The sequence below is a fragment of the Micromys minutus genome, assembly GCF_963924665.1.
Source record: "Micromys minutus genome assembly, chromosome: 25".
NCBI classification, from domain to species: domain Eukaryota; kingdom Metazoa; phylum Chordata; class Mammalia; order Rodentia; family Muridae; genus Micromys; species Micromys minutus.
In genome coordinates, this window is record NC_137960.1 from 3,689,558 (window position 1) to 3,706,899 (window position 17,342).

Sequence of the window (17,342 nt, forward strand, 5' to 3'; positions counted from 1 at the left end):
AGCCTGCCCAGAAAGAAGTCGGCAGCCTCCTTCCTGGAAGCAGAGTTTCCTGTAACTTTGCATCATGGAACATTTCCAACATCTGCAGAAGATGCAGGGGCTCCCATGTGCCTTCTCCCAACTCGGGAATCATCGGTCAGACACCGGTTCTGCTCTGCCCTGGGCAGTCAGTCCATCAGGAGGGCTAGAGGGTGTTCCCAGGGAAGCTCAGGGGGAAGTGGCTCCCAGAAGGCAGGGAGGCCCTGGCTAAGGAAGCCTAGCCCTGGTTCCTACCCCAGCCCCACCTCTCTTTGTTTCCTTTTCCCCTGCTTTTCCCCCTTCACTTGCAATAAAAACCTAATTACGGCTTTGTAAGAGAGAAAAAAAAAAGGCAAATTATGGTGACATGCTTTAATTATGTGCCAGCAATGGCGGGCTGAATTCCATGGGCAGGGTCTCAGAGGTTACCTAAAAATAAAGCAAGAAGGCTCATTAGATGCTAATTGCTACTTTTGCCAACTGAAGTGAGATCCTGGCGTGTGTGCTGCTCAGCACGGAAAGCTGTCTGGGGAACAGGCCTGGCGATGCTCTGGGGCCAGGGCTGAGGCTGGAGGCATGGCCAGGATACTATGGAAGCTGACAGAAGCCCTGGAGTCTGAGTCTACCCTGGACGCTCTGTGGGCTCTGAGGCTATGAAGGAGCCTAGGCCCTTCCTTCAGATTCCTTCCTTAGGGCTCCATCGCTCCTTGGTGGTCCTGAGGGCAGAAGTGGTTCGGGGACAGAAGGCACAGTGCTAATTGGTGTCCCCTCTGTCCTAGCTCTGGGACCCCTGGCCTCTTGCCTCCAATTGCTGGGAGCTGAGAAAGGGCTAGGAAGACAGAGCCAGCCCTGGAGCTGGAAAGGCCAGGCTTGGCATTTCGAAGCAGGCTTCACCAGGTTCTGAAAGGGAGGGGAAGGTATCATGTGTCTGTCCGTGTCACCTGACAGTTTGGCCCTGGCCCAGGCAGGAGCAGCTGTCTTGTCTGTGAACCACAGGCAAGCTTGTAGGTGGGCACTGCTGGTCCCCCTCGCTTCACTGACCCCCGAGGCCAGGTCCGTGACTGACCCATACATAGCACCTCAGTCATCCCTGGGCAGTTCTGAGAGATGCTCAGCCTTCCCAGGCTAATGCAGATCAGCCTGGGGAACGCCTCGGGCTATGCGGTATACGCGAGGACTGAAAGGATGCTGGGGGTAAGATTGACCCATTTAACCTCCTCAAGACTGAGACCCCAGGGGAATGTTCCAGGCCCTATGGGGATCCATCTTCCGGGCATCTCCAGCACTTATCTGTGTGGCTCAGTGTCCCTTATGAACTAGGGAGTGGGGTGCAAACCTGTCCATGTGGCTGGAGAGGGAATACAGACCTGTCTGTGTGGTTGGGGGGATGCAGACATGTCTGTATGGCTGGGGGGGGGGGTGTTACAGACCTGTCCATATGGTAGGGGAGGGCAGTACAGACCTGTCCATGTGGGTGGGGGTAATAGATCTGTCCCTATGGCTGGGGGGGGGTACATACCTGTCCATGTGACTGAAGGGGAGGGCACAGATCTGTCCACATGACGGGGTGTGATATAGACCAGTGAATGTGGCTGGAGGGGCGTGCAGACCTATTATCCCGGCTACTCCAGAAGCTGTGGCAAACTAAGGTTCAAGGTAGAGAAAGCCTGCCTCAGAACAGGAAATAGAAACCAGGAGACTGGAGTGAAGCCCGGTAGTAGAGTGCGCGCCTAGTGTGCAAGAGGCCTGAGATATCATTCCCCAATACAGCAATAGGAGAGGATAATAAAATTCAATTTATAACTCAGGATGGGAACTGCCAGCTGGCCCAGGAAGAGCTTCCCTCACTTCAGGCAGCTCACACCAGCGCTCCATCCACTCCGTCTCCCCACAGGGAGCACAGCCTTCTTCTCTACTTTCCCATGTAGCAGGGGTTACTCCTGCCAGCCTTAGGCCCATGGACCCCCACTTTTCAGTACCATATTCTGGTTCAGGGTTCAGACGCACTCAGCCCAAGCCTCCCTACTTAACAATATGTGACCATCGCCGCAGGAATCAATGTCTCAGAGTTAATATGGCTCCTGGGGGGCAGTTCCCTGGCAGCTGGGCTCCCTCAGCCTTCACCTGCTCACATGGGGGAAGAGGGCACTGACCTCGGCCCCTCCCACCATCCCCTCCTGAATGTGAGAGGAACCAGGGTCAGGTCCCACTGCCAGCTATGGCCACTCCTGACAGAGCCCGGCCTCTTAGCCAAGCCCCCTGCCCACCTCCCAACCTGTCGAGAGAGCCAACAACACACCAGTTAGGACAGTTGCATATGATGCAGACAGATGTCTGCACACACATAAACATATATGCACAGAGGAGTTGGATGCACATGGAACTGACAGACACACAGACCTACAAGAAATCATACCTCTACAGTGCCACGTGCCGACACATGGGTCCCAGACACCCTAGCACCTAAAGATAGGAAAGTAGGGCTGGACCTGGGGATCCTGGTATCCTGAGCCAAATTCTGTAAGGGACACCCTTGTCTGAGAGGTACTAGTGGAGGTGCTGGTTTCTTTCTTTAAAGATTTATTTTTAATCATATGTGTGTGTGGGTGTGCACACAGGTGAGCACAGGTATCCAAGAGTTTCAGGAGACAGAGAACGTCCCCTAGAGCGATGCCTGGTGAGATGCTGGGAACCAAAGTTGGGTCGTCTGTGAGACACATTTAGCCACCAAGCCATCTCTCCAGTCCCCATGGGCACTGGAATACTCCGCAGTGTCCAGCTCGCTTAAGATACCAGCAACCCAAGTCTAAAGCCTCCAACAGAGCCCCGCCCCCAGGAGCCTTCTGAAGTTCACAGTCCCTCTGCCCCTCCGACCTCTGGCCACCAGTGGTGGCCGAGCATGGGGCCCTCAGCAGACGCGCAGGCCAGGTGCAAAACCATGTGTTTATCTTTATTAGAAATGTTCTCGGTATAAAAACAGTCATGCTACACATCAGAGACCGTCACCAAACACCCAGGCACTGAACTCCGTGTCATTGGCAGGAAGGGCAAGGTGGGCAGGCGGGCAGAACACACGGCAGACGGGTAGGGCAGCGAGCAGGCTGCAGGCCACAGGGACACACAGGCCACCAGGAGGACGCAGCACTTCGAAACACTCAAGATTAGCTTTTGTTTGGGCTTTTTTGGGGGTGGGTTGACCCCCCCCCTTTTTTTTCTCTTTTGCGATGTGAAGAAAGAGTTGGTGGATGAAGCCAAGTGGAGGCAAGGCTGGAAGGAAATGAGGTCGAGTGGGGCAGAAGAGAAAATGACATGGTGGGGGTGGGGCAACTCAGGGTGCAGTGGGGAGGGGACAGGGCAGGGGCAAAAAGGAAAGTACAGGAGCAGAGAGCCCAAACAGACAACACATGCAGACCAGAGACGGAAGAGAAACGCAAAGACAGGGTGCGGACCAACCAGGGTCACCAACAGGGCAGACAGCAGAAGAAGGGAGAAAAGGCCAGGGCTGGGTTCTCAATAGTGAGCCCCCGTGCTTTGGGGCTGGGCACAACATTGGTCCAGAAGGAAGGCCTGTCTGGCACAACCGGGAACTGCCTCAGCCAGTCAGCCTCCTCTGGTTGCCCACCATGGCTCGCCCAGCAGTGATGGCCGGGGTTTCTACTGTCCTCAGCACCAAGCCACATTCGTGGATGCCCACGAGGCAGGCAGACGTCAGCAGGGCCCTTGGGAATGGCCCTGGCCCAGTGCACCATCCTCAGAGGTTGTGGCTCTTCAGCCTGCTTGGCTCCGCAGCCCGGCTAGATTGCATGGTTGGTGTAGGTGACGTAGGTCTGTTTGGTGGCCAGTGCTGGAGAGAGACCAGAAGATTTGGCGAGTCAGCACTGCCTCTTCCAGGGTCTTCTCCCCCAGACGTGCTGCCCAGCACAGAACTCCACTAGGGCTCCCAGCCCAGGGTACCCCAACTGAGTATAGGACCCACCTCCCCAAAGCTGCCACTCTTGCGGTCCCCAGACCTCACGTCCCACACAGAATTTCCCCTCCCAACACATCTTTGCTCCTGTGACCCATTACCTGAAGCATCCCTCCTCCTCACAATGTTATCCAGATGCGACCCCCATCTTTGGGCATCTCCCCTATAGGAGCCCTGTCACCTCCTAAGTCTACCCATGACTTAAAATAGTTCATATCACGCCTGATACAATCACAGTCTTAAAACACTCTCCAAGGGAAAACTTTCAGAGGCTCAACCCCTGACACTTGGAAAGAGAAAGCGCTCGGTGTGTTAGAATGGTGTCCTGAAAGAGAGGACTTCAGACTGAGGGGAAACAGTGTCATGGAGGGACAAGGAACTGAGACACACAGTAGGCTCACACAAGGAAAACACAAGTCCCTCATCCCAGAGATGCTGGAGCACCCGTCCCATCCATTCCTGGTAACCTGCCCACCCCCTCCATCTGATGGCCTCAGGCCGGGCTTTCTCTGCTCTGGTCACTCTGTGGCTCTCATTCATGTCCCCTACCCCAGCTAAAACTGATGAGGCACATCTGGGGTCTTCCCTTTTCCTGGCCACAGCACCTCAAGGACCCTTCCCTAGGGGCCCAGCCAGGTGATGTCTGCTCTCTCTTAACCGAGGACAGACCTTCTGTATTGTAGCCCAGTAAAACCAAAGGAGGGTTGCCCCAGCTGCCAGTGACCTGAGACTAGAGGCATGAGGAGTTCTTGGCTCTGTCCTGCTTTGACAGGTTTTGGGGGGTCTCCCCCAGTGGCAGTGCCAGGATGCCTGGGGTGGGGGTATAGAGGGGCTAGGTGGGGGAAGATGCTGTCCTCATCTAGAACTGCCTTGTTTCCCTTGGCAGTCTCTCAGCTCTGAAAAGGAGGCACACCCACTGGGGTGGTCCGGGGACACGTGACCTAGAAGAGCGGAGGTGGGCAGGGGCATCACAGAGGTCCTCAGGCTGCCTCGGACTCCCTCCCAGTCTTGCTGGGCACATGGCTGCCGAGTTAAAGACAGTGTTTCCCAGCCTCCCGCAGCTGAGCAGGCTCCTGGTAAATCTTGTTAATTAAATCCAAGGGAGGGCTGGTGGCCTAGTTAGGGTCAGTTATCAACCTGGAGTCATTTGAAGGAGTCTCAACTGGGGGATTAGCCAGATCAGATTGGCCTGTGGTCACGTCTGGGAGGAATTGTCTTAATGAGGGATTCAGAAGGGCCCATCCCACTGTAGGCGCCATCTTCACACAGGTGGGTCTGAGCTGTGAAGAAAAGCTAAGCATGAGCCGGAAAAGCTAAGTGAGGAGCCAGCCTCCGCGGCTTCCGCTTCAAGCTCCTGCCTTCTACTCCCGCTTTAGCCCAATGGTGGGCTATAACCTTTAGGATGAAATAAATATTTCCCCCCTCCTCCATAGGCTCCAAGCTGCTTTTGGCCACAGCACTTATCAGAATAATAGAAAACAAATTAGGAGAGATGCCAAACAACTTCCACCGCAGTCTGAGTAAGACGGTTGCTTCCCTTGCACATCTGCAGACACTGGAAATAGCTTAGGGAACCAAAGGAGAAACAAGATGGAAGGAACCCGAGCCCAGACCTCATTCCTCTCCACCCTTCGTCTTCTTTGACATTAGAGAGAGACAAGCAACCATCTGATTCGAGCCTCCTGGTTTCATTCTGGGACCTCAGGAGGTACCGAGACCAGAGTTAGGGTCAGCTAAAGAAAGAACTGTCTCCTGGCCAGTGGAGAGGGTGGGCAAGGGACACTGTGAGGTAGTAAGCTCCCTGTCCACAGAGGTATTCAAGCCGAAGCTGGGTGCAATGGAAGGAAACGTGCCCTGACGTTCGGGAAAAGTCAGGAACAGCAGTGTTTGTCTATCCTTGGATCTCTCCAGAGAGCTGGATGATTGGACACAGAGGGCAGGTGGGCTGGATGAGATGCATTCTAGTGGTGGGAGCCTCCTTCTTGGGTGACCTCAGGTGGTGCCCCCCTTTTCCTACTGGGTCTCAGTTTCCCTACCTATAGTTAGAATAAGCAAGCAAGGTGGCCCTTTGTGCCTCGACTTCTTTTCCCAAAGGACTGCCAAAAGTTTCAACACCTCCACCATCTAAACCTCGGTGCCCTAGCATAGTCACTGCAGGCAGTGGTCCAAACTGCCACAAACCAGTTCCCCAGACTCCATTGCCCCATGTAAACTAATGAGAAGTGTTTCTCAGCTGCAAGGTCCTCCAGTGGGCTGGGATCTGGAGACGGAAAGAAACCTCAGCAGCGGTAGAGCCAGCTCCCTGCTGTATCGGGAGCCACAAGGGGACAAGAAAGAAGCACATGGCAGGGAATGTTTGTGTCCTGAGCCACTAGCCCAGCCAGGGCTTCTTGTTTCCTCAGAAACGATCTGAATCAGACTCCAGAGCTTGTGGAATGGGAGACTCGGCTCTCAGCTACAAGCTAGGGAACCCCCAAGCCTTTTGTCGAAGCCTGTCTCGCCATCTGGAAAATGGCCACAAGTTGAATCACACCAAAAGAATCAGCCAGCCGGGGAGGGGACCTGGGACACAAGCTGTGCCTCCTCAGCAACTATGTGTAATCTGCTAACAGATGAGCCCTTCTCAGAACAAAGGTTCTCCCTCCCTGGAAAACTGTTGACAGCAAACACAGTTCTCCCTACCTATAAACCAGGTGACAGTGAGCACAGTTCTCCCTCCCTGTAAACAGCAGCAGCTGGAGCTCTGCGCCAGCGGCAATTGAAAACCCTTAGCTCTGAGAAGCTGGGCAGAAAGGTGCCCTGCTCCCACAGTGAGGCCAGGGTGGGACTTGACACCATTCTCTTTGTGAGTGGAGGCATGAAGGTGTGGCAGAGCCCTCCCTCCCCAGGGTGTCCTCAGCCACCAGCCAACCATTCAGCAATTTGCAAGACAGCTTGAGGCACAAGGCTAACACCACTTGTTGCCCTGTGATTCTGCACCAATCGGCCTACAATCAGCGTTCTAAATTATTTATTCTGTTGTTTGTTTAAAGATATGTGGCCTAAACTTGACAGGGTGAAAAATGTTCCTATTCCACGGGAGTGACACCTCCCCGCTCCTCCCTCCCATATCCCCTCAGCTGGGCTGTCCCTAGAATTGATCACCATGGAGTCCTGTCACTGAGAGAGACAGAGGACAAAGGGAGCTGCCACCTCTGGCTCTGGCTCTGGCTGCAGGGCCCACCCTGGCAGGAGCAGGGTTGAGGACCTGTCTCTCCTCTACCTAGAACACTTCCTTTTCTGACCTTGTGATCAACCTGAACAGGACAGAGAGACAGCGTCAGTGGGGCCATCAAAATTCTGCAAAGGCTCCTTACCCTCAGGTTCCACTGGCTGATGGATGTAATCATAATGTAGTAATAAGCCTCCTGAGTTATATTGTAGATAGAGCCTACTCTCAACAGACAACACATGCATGTGTGGGCTGGGCATGTGTGTGCATGTATGTGCATATATGTGCATGTGTGCATGTATGTGCATACTCATCTATTTGTATGTGGGACTGTGTGCAGAGCAGCTCCCGCACCAGTGTACAGGGGCATTGGAGGAACTGGGCTGGAATGGACACACGTCCATAGGAAGGAGCAAGGGGTCCCTGTGCTCAAGCCAGACATGTTACACTGAGAATCCCTGACATTCGAGTGAACGTGGAAGCCAAAGGGGGTGTCCTGTGTGGACCCTCTGCCTCTATCCATCCAAAGGCAGTGCCTGAAGGAAGGGCCAGGGTCAGAGGACAGGGTACACATGGTTCTCCTGGAGTAGAAACAAGAACAGGGAAGTAAATTGTGCAGAAAGCTGTTGACACAAAATTGGGACACGTCAGAAGTCAGATATATAACACCCCACATAGAGGGTGGGTGCCCCAGAGACAGGGAGGCCATAGCACGGAGAAAGTCACCATGTTGAAGTCAGTGCTGCCATATAACATCAGGCGGAGCCCTCGCTTCCTCTGGATATCAACTGGGGATCCAGACCAGGTCCAGCCTGTCCCTGCTGCCACCAACTGGCTCTGTATGCCAAGTCTGCAGAGCAGGGCCCTCGGACAAGCCCTAGGGAAAATGGCGCTCCGTGGGATCATCAGCCAATGCCCCAGCCCACTCTATCCTCACCCAGGATGGCCATGTCAAGGGTCCCCATCTTTCAGACCCGTTAGAGACAAAGCCAAAAGTCCCTCCTGGGTTACTCCAGGAACTGGGCCTCTGCAGCTGCGCCTTCCCCCGGAAGAACAGACAGACACATGTCCCATGATAGGGACAGGGGTTTGATGTGGTCTCAGCACCCTGCGGGAACCAGGTCAGCCAGCACAGAGGATGCGGTTACTCCTAGGGTCTCTGATGCTCTCTCCAGCCATCAGGACAACTGTGATGATCTGCAAGGCCTTCAGCTGCCTGGGCAAAGGGGTGGGGCGGGGCCTGAGAGACAAACGAAAGCAGCCATACACTCACCTGGGGCCTCCAGGTTCTCACACAGCTCTGATTTGGCTTCCCCATTGGGCCTGAAGTTGCCCTTCTGTGTGAACTTGTTGGACATGGTGGCAGCGGTGACCACGGCTTTGAGGCTGCGCTTGCGCTTGGGCACGTTCTGCTCCGGATGGAAGAGGATGATGTAGACTTTGGGCATGTAGAGCATCCCCAGGGACACTGAAGCGCTCAGACTCACGGAGACCGTCAGTGTGGTTGTCTGGATGTACAGCTGTGGGTGGCCCCAGGTGGGGGGGGGGGTGTCAGAGCCAGCTCCGCCTTCATGCCCCTCAGCTCCGCCCCATTCTACCAAGACTCCACCCACCTAGCCCTGACCCTGCTCTGCTCCAGCTCCACCCCTCTGGCTCCACCCCTCTGGCTCCACCCCTCTGGCTCCACCCACCTCTGCTCAGCTAATTCTCATCCCAGAGGGCTCTGATCTGTCCATCACCCATTTAAGAACACACACACCTGGTACAGATCCATTCTGCACCGGATGGCTTTGAGCAGGAGGAAGTCAGAATTCCTGACACATCCTAGCATGTGAACTTCGGCAGGTCAGCCCTTGTGCCTCAGTTTCCTTATGTGCAAAACAGGCCTAAATTGACAATACCTACCTCACAGAGCTGTGGCAAGGGCAGAGTTAACAGTGTTAAGTGTACAGGAAGGGCTGTCTGTGTGTGGTAGTGTCATGAAACAGCCCCCCTCCATCCAACCTGGAGAAATGTCTCCAGCATAGTTCTCGGGGACTGGAGCTGGTAGAAGCAATCCCTGCCCAAGGCTGCTGTGAGTCACATGAGCCCCCACTGGTGCCTTGGAACAGCTCCCAGCAGCCCCTCATCCAGTGACTGTCTCCCATGTGCTTGCCATGTAGAGCAGACCCCCGACTGGGGACCCACGACACCCGGCAGAAGATGGCTGTGGCAGCAACCAGTCAAAGCTCGTTTCATGCTTGCTCACCAGCACTAACGGTGACAGATGCTTAGCAAAACGGGAGCCCATTAATCTGGCTGTCGGGTAATCCATCCTTCAATGGCGGAAACCCTCCAAACAGAGCCGGAGCAATTGCCACCGCCCTGCCCAGGTTTCCTCCCACCTCCTTCTTCCTGACAGGTGATCTAGGCCCCAGATGCCCCTCTCAGCTCAGCTGGGCCTCCAGGTACTGCGATGGAGGAGACAGAAAATGCTCCGCTGTGCTAAGAAGACGCCCTGTGCCCTGTACTTCTCTCTGCAGTGTGGGGCATAAGTCTATGTTCTTTCTGAAGACACGTGGGTCCTAAAAGAGTAGAGGCTTATCTACTCTGCCCATAGTGAGACGCTGAGCAGAGCCGGCTTCCCTCTTGGGCTTACAGCCCCTGCTCTTCGTTAGCACGGGCAGAATACGCAGCATTTGGACTCTGTAATATGTGCATGGGAGGCCCGTGTGCACCTTTGCCCCAGTGTCTGAATGGTACCTACTGCTTCTGGGTTTTCCTTTTTCAGCCCACGAGCCTTTCTGAAGTCACAGAAGGCTTAAGGGCAGCTCACACTAGAGTTAAAGCTGGTGAACTGCTCCGAACCCTCAGGGTCCCTAGCCACCTGAATCTTCTCCCTGGCCCAGGACCCAGAGTTCCCCTCCAACCCTGGAGCTGCTCTCTGGCTCCAGTACCTTCTGGTGTCCCCTGTGAACAGGTACATGTGGCTTCCAGAAGTGGTGGCTGGTGAACCCTTCTCGAGAAGCCACAGTCCTCTAGAACTCAGTGGCACCTGAGTTGGGCTAAGGACTGTGGGAAGGAGGGAGGGAGGCCTTGGACAGTCTAAGGTTTAAGTAAGGGCCAGCCTGCAATGTGACCTCACTGCCTAACCATCTGGCCTTGGGGTCTGCCTGCCACCATCGCGTTCTGAGGTAGACCAGACCAGCCAACACCGCAGCTTCTTTGTGGTGTCCTCTCTGAAACCCCGTCAGCCACAGCCACCACTGTCCTGTGATGAACAGGCTTTGACAGGGGCAAAGCATAGAGGGCAGCGGTCGTAAGCGTGGGCCATACATAGTGCCCTGCCTCTGTGCCAGGGCTACAAGACACCCCCAGGGATCTGGGTTCCACCCACTTTGGCTTCCACTCTGGCGGGGTCTGTGGTGCTTAGAATCCGTACAAACATCCTTGCTGACTCCACAGCCACATCCTGCCCAAGGCTGGCTGAGCAGTGACCTCACAGAAGAGAATTACCGTGTTAGATGGCTCACAGCTGCTAAGCCCTGAGAATCCTGGTTAAGGCAAGGGAGCCATCACTGGTTCACCAAGCAGCCCAGACTGCCTCACACAACGCCCAGGGGAGCCATGCACTCTGCTCACGCCTGCATGCCTGCACGCCTGCACCTGACCTCACGCACCCACCCGGCTTACATCCCATCCCAACAGCTGGTGCACACAAATCTACACAGATCCATTCTGACAACTGCATGGCCACCTGTATATACCCAGCAGCACCTGCACCCCTGTGTCACACACTCATCCATGCAGGCGCATTGGTCTCTCATGTCTACCATCCCTATGTCTATGTACCTCACACATAGTTCATCTATGGCTGATTGTGCATGCGTGCAAAAGGCCGTGTTTACATCTGCGTGCACACACTCACACATGCACACACACACACACACACACACACACACACACACACACACACACATATGCTCTCTAAGTAGGCTGGTGTCCCAAGTGACTCAAAACTCAACCTCTCCCCTCCAACTCCATTTAGAGGCTGGGAGATGGCTAGCTCTGCGTAGCATGGCCACACATTGGTGAGGACAGCCTGTTATAGAACCCAGGATGCGCCCTTACCCCCCCCAACCCTGGATCCTGAAGGGACTGTCTCCAAGGGGGATACACCCTAGCATCTCCTTCCAGATCCCAAGAAGAGCCCTTTGGAGGGCAGGAATCCAGGATGGGAGGGCCTTAGCTGCCATGTGTGGCCCAGCAGCTACAGATCCAGAGGCCCCTGTAAGACACATCCTAAGGGTGACCCCCTGGTGAGGCCAAAACAATTTCTCAAGGTGCTAGCTTCCTGGTATGTGGAGTCATATACCCCGCAAGGCACCCTGTAGAGGTGTGGGGCCTCTGCCTGTACCACCCTCAGGAGGCGGGGGAAAGGGGGGAGAAATACAGAGAAAGAGGGGGAAGTCTGCCACTGGGAGAGAAAACAGAGGGAGGTTTAAAGAAAGCAGCTCCTGGCTCCTGGCTCCTGGGCTCTCACTCCCACTCCGCCATGCTCCCTGGCCACCCACCTTGTCGGCCGACTGTGAGGTGCCAAAAAAGATGGGGATGAAGGCCAGCCAGACAATGCAGGTGGTGTACATGGTGAAGCCGATGGGCTTGGCCTCGTTGAAGGTCTCAGGCACGCCTCGGGTCTTGATGGCATACACAGTACACGTGACCATCAGCAGCATGCTGTAACCCAGCAGGCAGATGAGGGACAGGTCCGAGATGTCGCACTTGAGCACACCCCTGGCAAAGCGGGGGTCAAGTGTCCGCTGGTCCTGGAAGTCCACCACTGAGTGGGAGGGGTCCACCACAAACCACACGCAGATGCCGAGCAGCTGCAGGGAGATGAGGATGAAGGTGATGGCCAGCTGCGAGGCCGGGCTGATGAACCGAGGGGCACTGACCGACCGCTTGCCCTGCTCGAAGATGCGGTAAATGCGGTTGGTCTTGGTCAGCAGGGCCGCGTAGCTGATGCTCATGCCCAGCCCCAGGAAGATGCGGCGGAGGGAGCAGGTCCCCAGGTCTGGCTCTGCGATCATGAGGAAGGTAGTGGCATAGCACAGAAAGATTCCCGCCAGCAGCACGTAGCTCAGCTCCCGGCCCGAGGCCTTGACGATGGGGGTGTCGTTGTAGCGCACAAAGGTAACTACCACAAACAACGTGGCGGCGATGCCCACCACAGCCAGGAAGAGGGGAAGCACAGCCCACGGCGAGTCCCACTCCAACTTGACAATGGGAATGGGCTGGCAGCTCGTGCGGTTCTCTGTGGGCCGCATGTCGTAGGGGCAGGTCTTACAGGTGTAGCGGTCCACCTGGTACTGGTACCCTGTGCAGGGCTCACAGTGCCAGCAGCAAGCCATGCCCTTCACCGTCTTCTTACGCTCGCCCGGCTGGCAGGGCAGACTGCAGATGGAGCGCGGCAGCTGCTGGCCACTCCCTGGCCATTGCATCCGCTCTATCTGGCAATGACAACACCACAGAGTTGACCTCAGGACATGCCAGCAGTGCCCAGACCTTACCCCCGAGATCTTCTCTCTGGCTCCACGCCTGAATAAGCCCGACGTTGGCCAAAAGCCCAGCTACCTGGACCTCACCAGAGCTGACTGAGAGTTGGAATCGAACAGCTTACCCCATAACCCAGTAACCTGGGAAGACTCCAAACTCATCGCTCATCTGGAGAAACTGAGTCTAGAGAACATAGAGGTGGCTCCTAGAGTCACACCAAGCACCCATGCAGAGCAAAGACCCAGGAACCCCCAATTCTAAACCCCAAGGCCGGAGACTGTGTTGCCAGGAACGATGTAGAAAGGCCCGTTGCAATCCTCCTAGACCCCGCCTGTGAACAAGCCCCTCCCACATGGTTCTCGGTGGAGTGGGAGACTGACAGCCTCACAGCTCAGCACACACACACACACACACACACACACACACACACACACACACACACACCATCTCCCCAGCTTCTGCCCAGCAACTCTGAGTCCTGCTCGGCTGAAAGAAAGGAACAAAGATTTAATCAGAAGACACTTTGAGTGCCCAGGGGCTGGCTGCCATCGAGAGTGCTGCTCCGGGCTCTGGAGATGCAGTTGGTGGAGGCAAAGCAAGCCAGGGACCGTCACACTCTACAGAATTCCTTACAGCACTATGGGAACTAACCCAGTGACCCAGGGAGCTGCAGGACCAGGGGAGCCTGGTTAACCTAGGGAGCCCTGGTCAAAGAAGTGTGCTAAGAGCCACAAGGAAGTTTGTTCTCAAAGCAGCAAGCCTGGTCTAATGGGCCAGGATGTGTGTGTGTCTGTGTGTATCTGTGTCTGTGTTGTATCCGCCTATGTGTCTGCCTTTGTGTGTCTGTGTGTCTGTTTTTGTCTATGTGTGTGTGTGTATCTATTTGTACATGTGTGTATGTGTGTGTGAGCATGTTATGTGTGCCTGTGTGTCTCTCTGTGTATGTCTGTTTCTCTGTACATGTGTGTATACCTATATGTGTGTGTCTGTGTGTATTTGTGTCTGTGTGTGTGTGTCTGTGTCTATGTGTGTATCTGTGTCTCTGTATGTTTCTGTGTGTGTGTGTTTCTGTGTGTCTGTGTTGTCTGTGTGTTTGTCTTTGTATGTCTGTTTTTGTCTGTGTGTCTGTGTGTCTATGTGTTGGTCTGTTTACCTCTCCTGCAGGTGTGTGCATGACTTGAAGCTGTTCAGAGAGCGCCTGAACTGAGAAACAGAATAGGGAAGGGCGGGGTGTAGAGGAAGCCTAGTGGAGAGGCTGTCGTGGGCTCTGTGTACCATGGGATGGGTCACTCTAGCAGCCAAAGAGAACAGTGACTGTGCAGCAGTCCTGAAGGAAGGGGTAGACATTCTGGAAAACCCTGGTCCCCCATGAAGACAGGCCAGCCCTAGGGTCACTACCTGAGAGAACACCCGACCCGTGGAACCTTTGTCCTCCGTATGTTCCAAGGGCAGCTGGTACACAGCTACCCTGCCTCTTGTTAGCACCTGTGGTTCTCACAGGAATGCTGCAGACATCACTAGGACAGCTGCCTTTGCCTGCAGATCCCTGAGTTCTCTCCCTCAGCTCCTTAAGCAAACCTAAAGCCAGTCATCCAGGAAACACACTGGAAGGCCCAGCCCTCACCTCACCATTGTGACTTAGTCCCTTCCTTACGGATCAGGGCTGGGACGTGGGAGCAGAAAGACTGGCAGGGAGGGAAGAGGAACTGTACACGCATCTACCCAACCTTCAGAACCAGCGTCTCTGAAAGAGGGACAGGACAACATCTGCCCCACAGAGCAAACAGCCTCTCAGCAAGTCATGGGGTTAGGTCTGCGGCAGTACAGAGGGGTGTGCGTGTGCACATACATGTGCATGCTAAACTGCGCTGCGCATGAGCCTCTGTCTCCTGCACAGAACACACCCTGATCTGGCCCCCTCTACCCAGCATCTGGAAAACCCTGTTACAAGATCAGGTTCTGTCCCTCCAAGCTGTATGACCTCAGGAGGATCCCTCCCCAGGGATAGTGTCCCGAGACACTTGCTCCACTGAGAAGGCTCTGGGAGCCAGGATAAGGGGATCCATGCTGGCCAGGGCTGCTGGGGCTCCTTGCCTGGAGAGGGTTCCTGGAAGAGAACAGATGTCTAGATGTCTCCCCTTCATCCTTGCAGTGTAGAGAACAAGCCCTCAACAACTCACTGCGGGTGCTTTCCCTCAGTGACAAGTGTTTCACTGATTGGGGTTCTACCCCAAAAGCAAGAAGCCACCCATGTCCCCTCCCTGTCCTCATGCTTACTCGGAGGTGCAGGTGGTCCGTCCACGAGCCGATGACCTTGTACTCAGCCGAGCCGTTGCGCAGTTGGTACTGGTAGATGTCATAGCGCCCCGGCGCGTCTCCGTTCTCATTGAAGGTCACAGGGTTCCCTGCAATGCCTGTGTGGGAGGGCTTCGCTGAGCCTTTACCCAGGCATGAGGAGGTTTGTGAACTGGAGACAGAGGTATCTCTGGGAAGATTCATGCATGGAACATCTAAAGAGAGCACTATTCCCACCTGAAGAGCCCATACCTGGCCCCGGGCCACCCCAGAGTTAAGTAGTGTCCAGTTCCATGCCCCCACCTGAGAAGTTGACGTTCCTGATGTACTTAAGCAGCTGGGTGCCATCCACAGGGTCCATTCGAGGGCAGAGTCCTACACGGCCCGGACACAGGTCACGATGCATGGCATGTAGCGCGTGGCCCATGGCGTACACAGCGTCAATCACGAACTGCACCTTCCCCTCCTGCTCATAGGCTGAGTCCTGCCCGATGCGCTCTCGGTCTGTGAGAGAACGCCAAACTGGGCGTCATGAGGCCCTGCTGAGAATGTAAGCCTAAACCTACCCCACCCAGGCACGGCCATGTCTCCAGATCTGAACCCTGGTGTGTTGATGGAGACGGTGACTTCAGAACACAAAAGAGAGAGTCGGCCCTACACTATACTCCAGAAGGCTCTAGAACAGCCGTGACCAGCCCCTTGGTTCGGCCACTGTCAGCAAGCAGCAACCTGCTAGCATCCTTAGGACTGTGGTATCTACTAGCCCTCTCTCAGCTGGCCTGCAATCACTCACCAAGGACACCGTTACCCCCATTGGCTTGAGAACAGGTTCCGAAAGCAGCTTACCACGGACACCCTCACCCTAGGGAACAGATAAGGGAGTCCCAAGGGAGCTAAGTCTGGCCTCCTGAGGCCCTCGGTGGCTTTTTAGTCACTTGACACCTGACACCACCATTGTGCTTGTGGGGGAGGGGAGTCTCCCCATTCAGTGAGTCTTCCCAATAACCCATAACCAGTGAGCTCCACTAGTAGCCTTCTCACTGCTGACTGGGGTGCCCCTTGCCCCTCCACATACCTCCTGTTGTGGAACACTACCCTCCCTGCAAGACATCTGCCATCTCCAACAGACTAGCCTGTGCAAAACAGCTGGATCCCTTCCAGAAGGGAGGGAGGCCAGGGTCACTGGGCCCCCACGTGTGTTTCTAGGCGCTTCTCCCAACCACTTGGAAGCAATTCTTCCCTAGTTACACATGGCTTGGGTTTACAGAGAGGTTCTAAAATACACAAATGGGGAGACATAAATAAAAAGAGGCTCCATTGATGGACTCAAACTTTGGTTGGTCACTGGGACCTTATGAGGAGGAGGCAGATGCTTCCACATTCCAGGAAAGGCTTTTTACAGCACTCACCTGGATGGCCACGCTAGCCCTGTTCGGCAGCCCTGTGTAGGTTCCCGGGCTTCCAGGGGACTGGGTGCTCTCAAATGGCAGTACCAACCCTGCTTCAGTGGCTGTGGGACTGTGGGGCAGTGAGGAACAGGTGGGTGGCCAACCAGTGTAATCTGGGTACAGGTGGCCAGAATGGGGGCTGTGACATCCAGGAAGTTTCCCTAGAGGTGGCAGCTCTTGGCCTGGGTCCTATGTGATAGTGATGATTTTAAAAACGATGTCTCCCAGTATCTGCTGAGCTCCTATAAGCTAGGTGCTGTGCTGAGCCTGCGGATCAGCACATTAAATCCTTTATTATATTTTGTAGATGCATTTCTTTTAATTTATGTATGTGAGTGTGTTCGTGTATGTATTGCACCGTGGGTGTGCCAGTGGAGATGAGAAGGAATCACACCCCCTGGAGTTCAACATGGCTGTGAGCCATCGTGTGGGAGCTAGAAACTGACCCGGGTTCTCTGGAAAAGTGATAGCCCTTAATCTGAGCCATCTTTCCAGGCCTCTTAATTCCTTTTGAATGTTTTAAAACTACATTTATTTATGATGTGTGTGAGCTCGCATGCCACAGCCCACATGTGGAGGTTGGAGGACGCTTGGAGAAATCAGGTCTGTTTCCACCATGTGGGTCTCAGGTCATCAGTGAATCCTTACCGCTGGCATGACTACTTTGCAGTGATGGAGAGACCAGCACAAAAATGCCAGGCAATGAGCAGGGTCCTAGCGGGAGCTAGATTTGGGCATCCTAACTCCAGGTTGTCCTCAGTGCTGAGCGCGAGAAGGAAGCTGGAAAGAGGGTCCAAGGCCCAGAGGTGTCAGAAGAAGGAGAAAGAAAATGGACAGAGCCCTCAGGGAGACCAGGGTGCTTGCAAGC

At 54.9% G+C, this 17,342-nt stretch overlaps 1 protein-coding gene across 5 annotated transcripts in view; it reads right to left on the reverse strand.

Annotated features, from left to right (window-relative positions):
• Positions 1–390: 390 nt before the first annotated feature.
• GRM4 (glutamate metabotropic receptor 4) overlaps positions 391–17,342 on the reverse strand; it is a gene marked incomplete at both ends in the record, with an annotated part of 91,379 nt that continues 74,427 nt past the window's right edge. For 3 of the 5 annotated variants that reach the window (XM_080937594.1, XM_080937592.1, XM_080937591.1), the window contains 5 exons: positions 3,813–3,862; positions 8,470–8,716; positions 11,750–12,685; positions 15,009–15,145; positions 15,330–15,530. In XM_080937594.1, the coding sequence (XP_080793720.1) occupies positions 3,813–3,862; positions 8,470–8,716; positions 11,750–12,685; positions 15,009–15,145; positions 15,330–15,530 (1,571 nt within the window). Of the gene's footprint in view, positions 448–3,812; positions 3,863–8,469; positions 8,717–11,749; positions 12,686–15,008; positions 15,170–15,329; positions 15,531–17,342 lie in introns of those variants that run through there. The other 2 variants (XM_080937590.1, XM_080937593.1) reach the window with 2 other exon arrangements.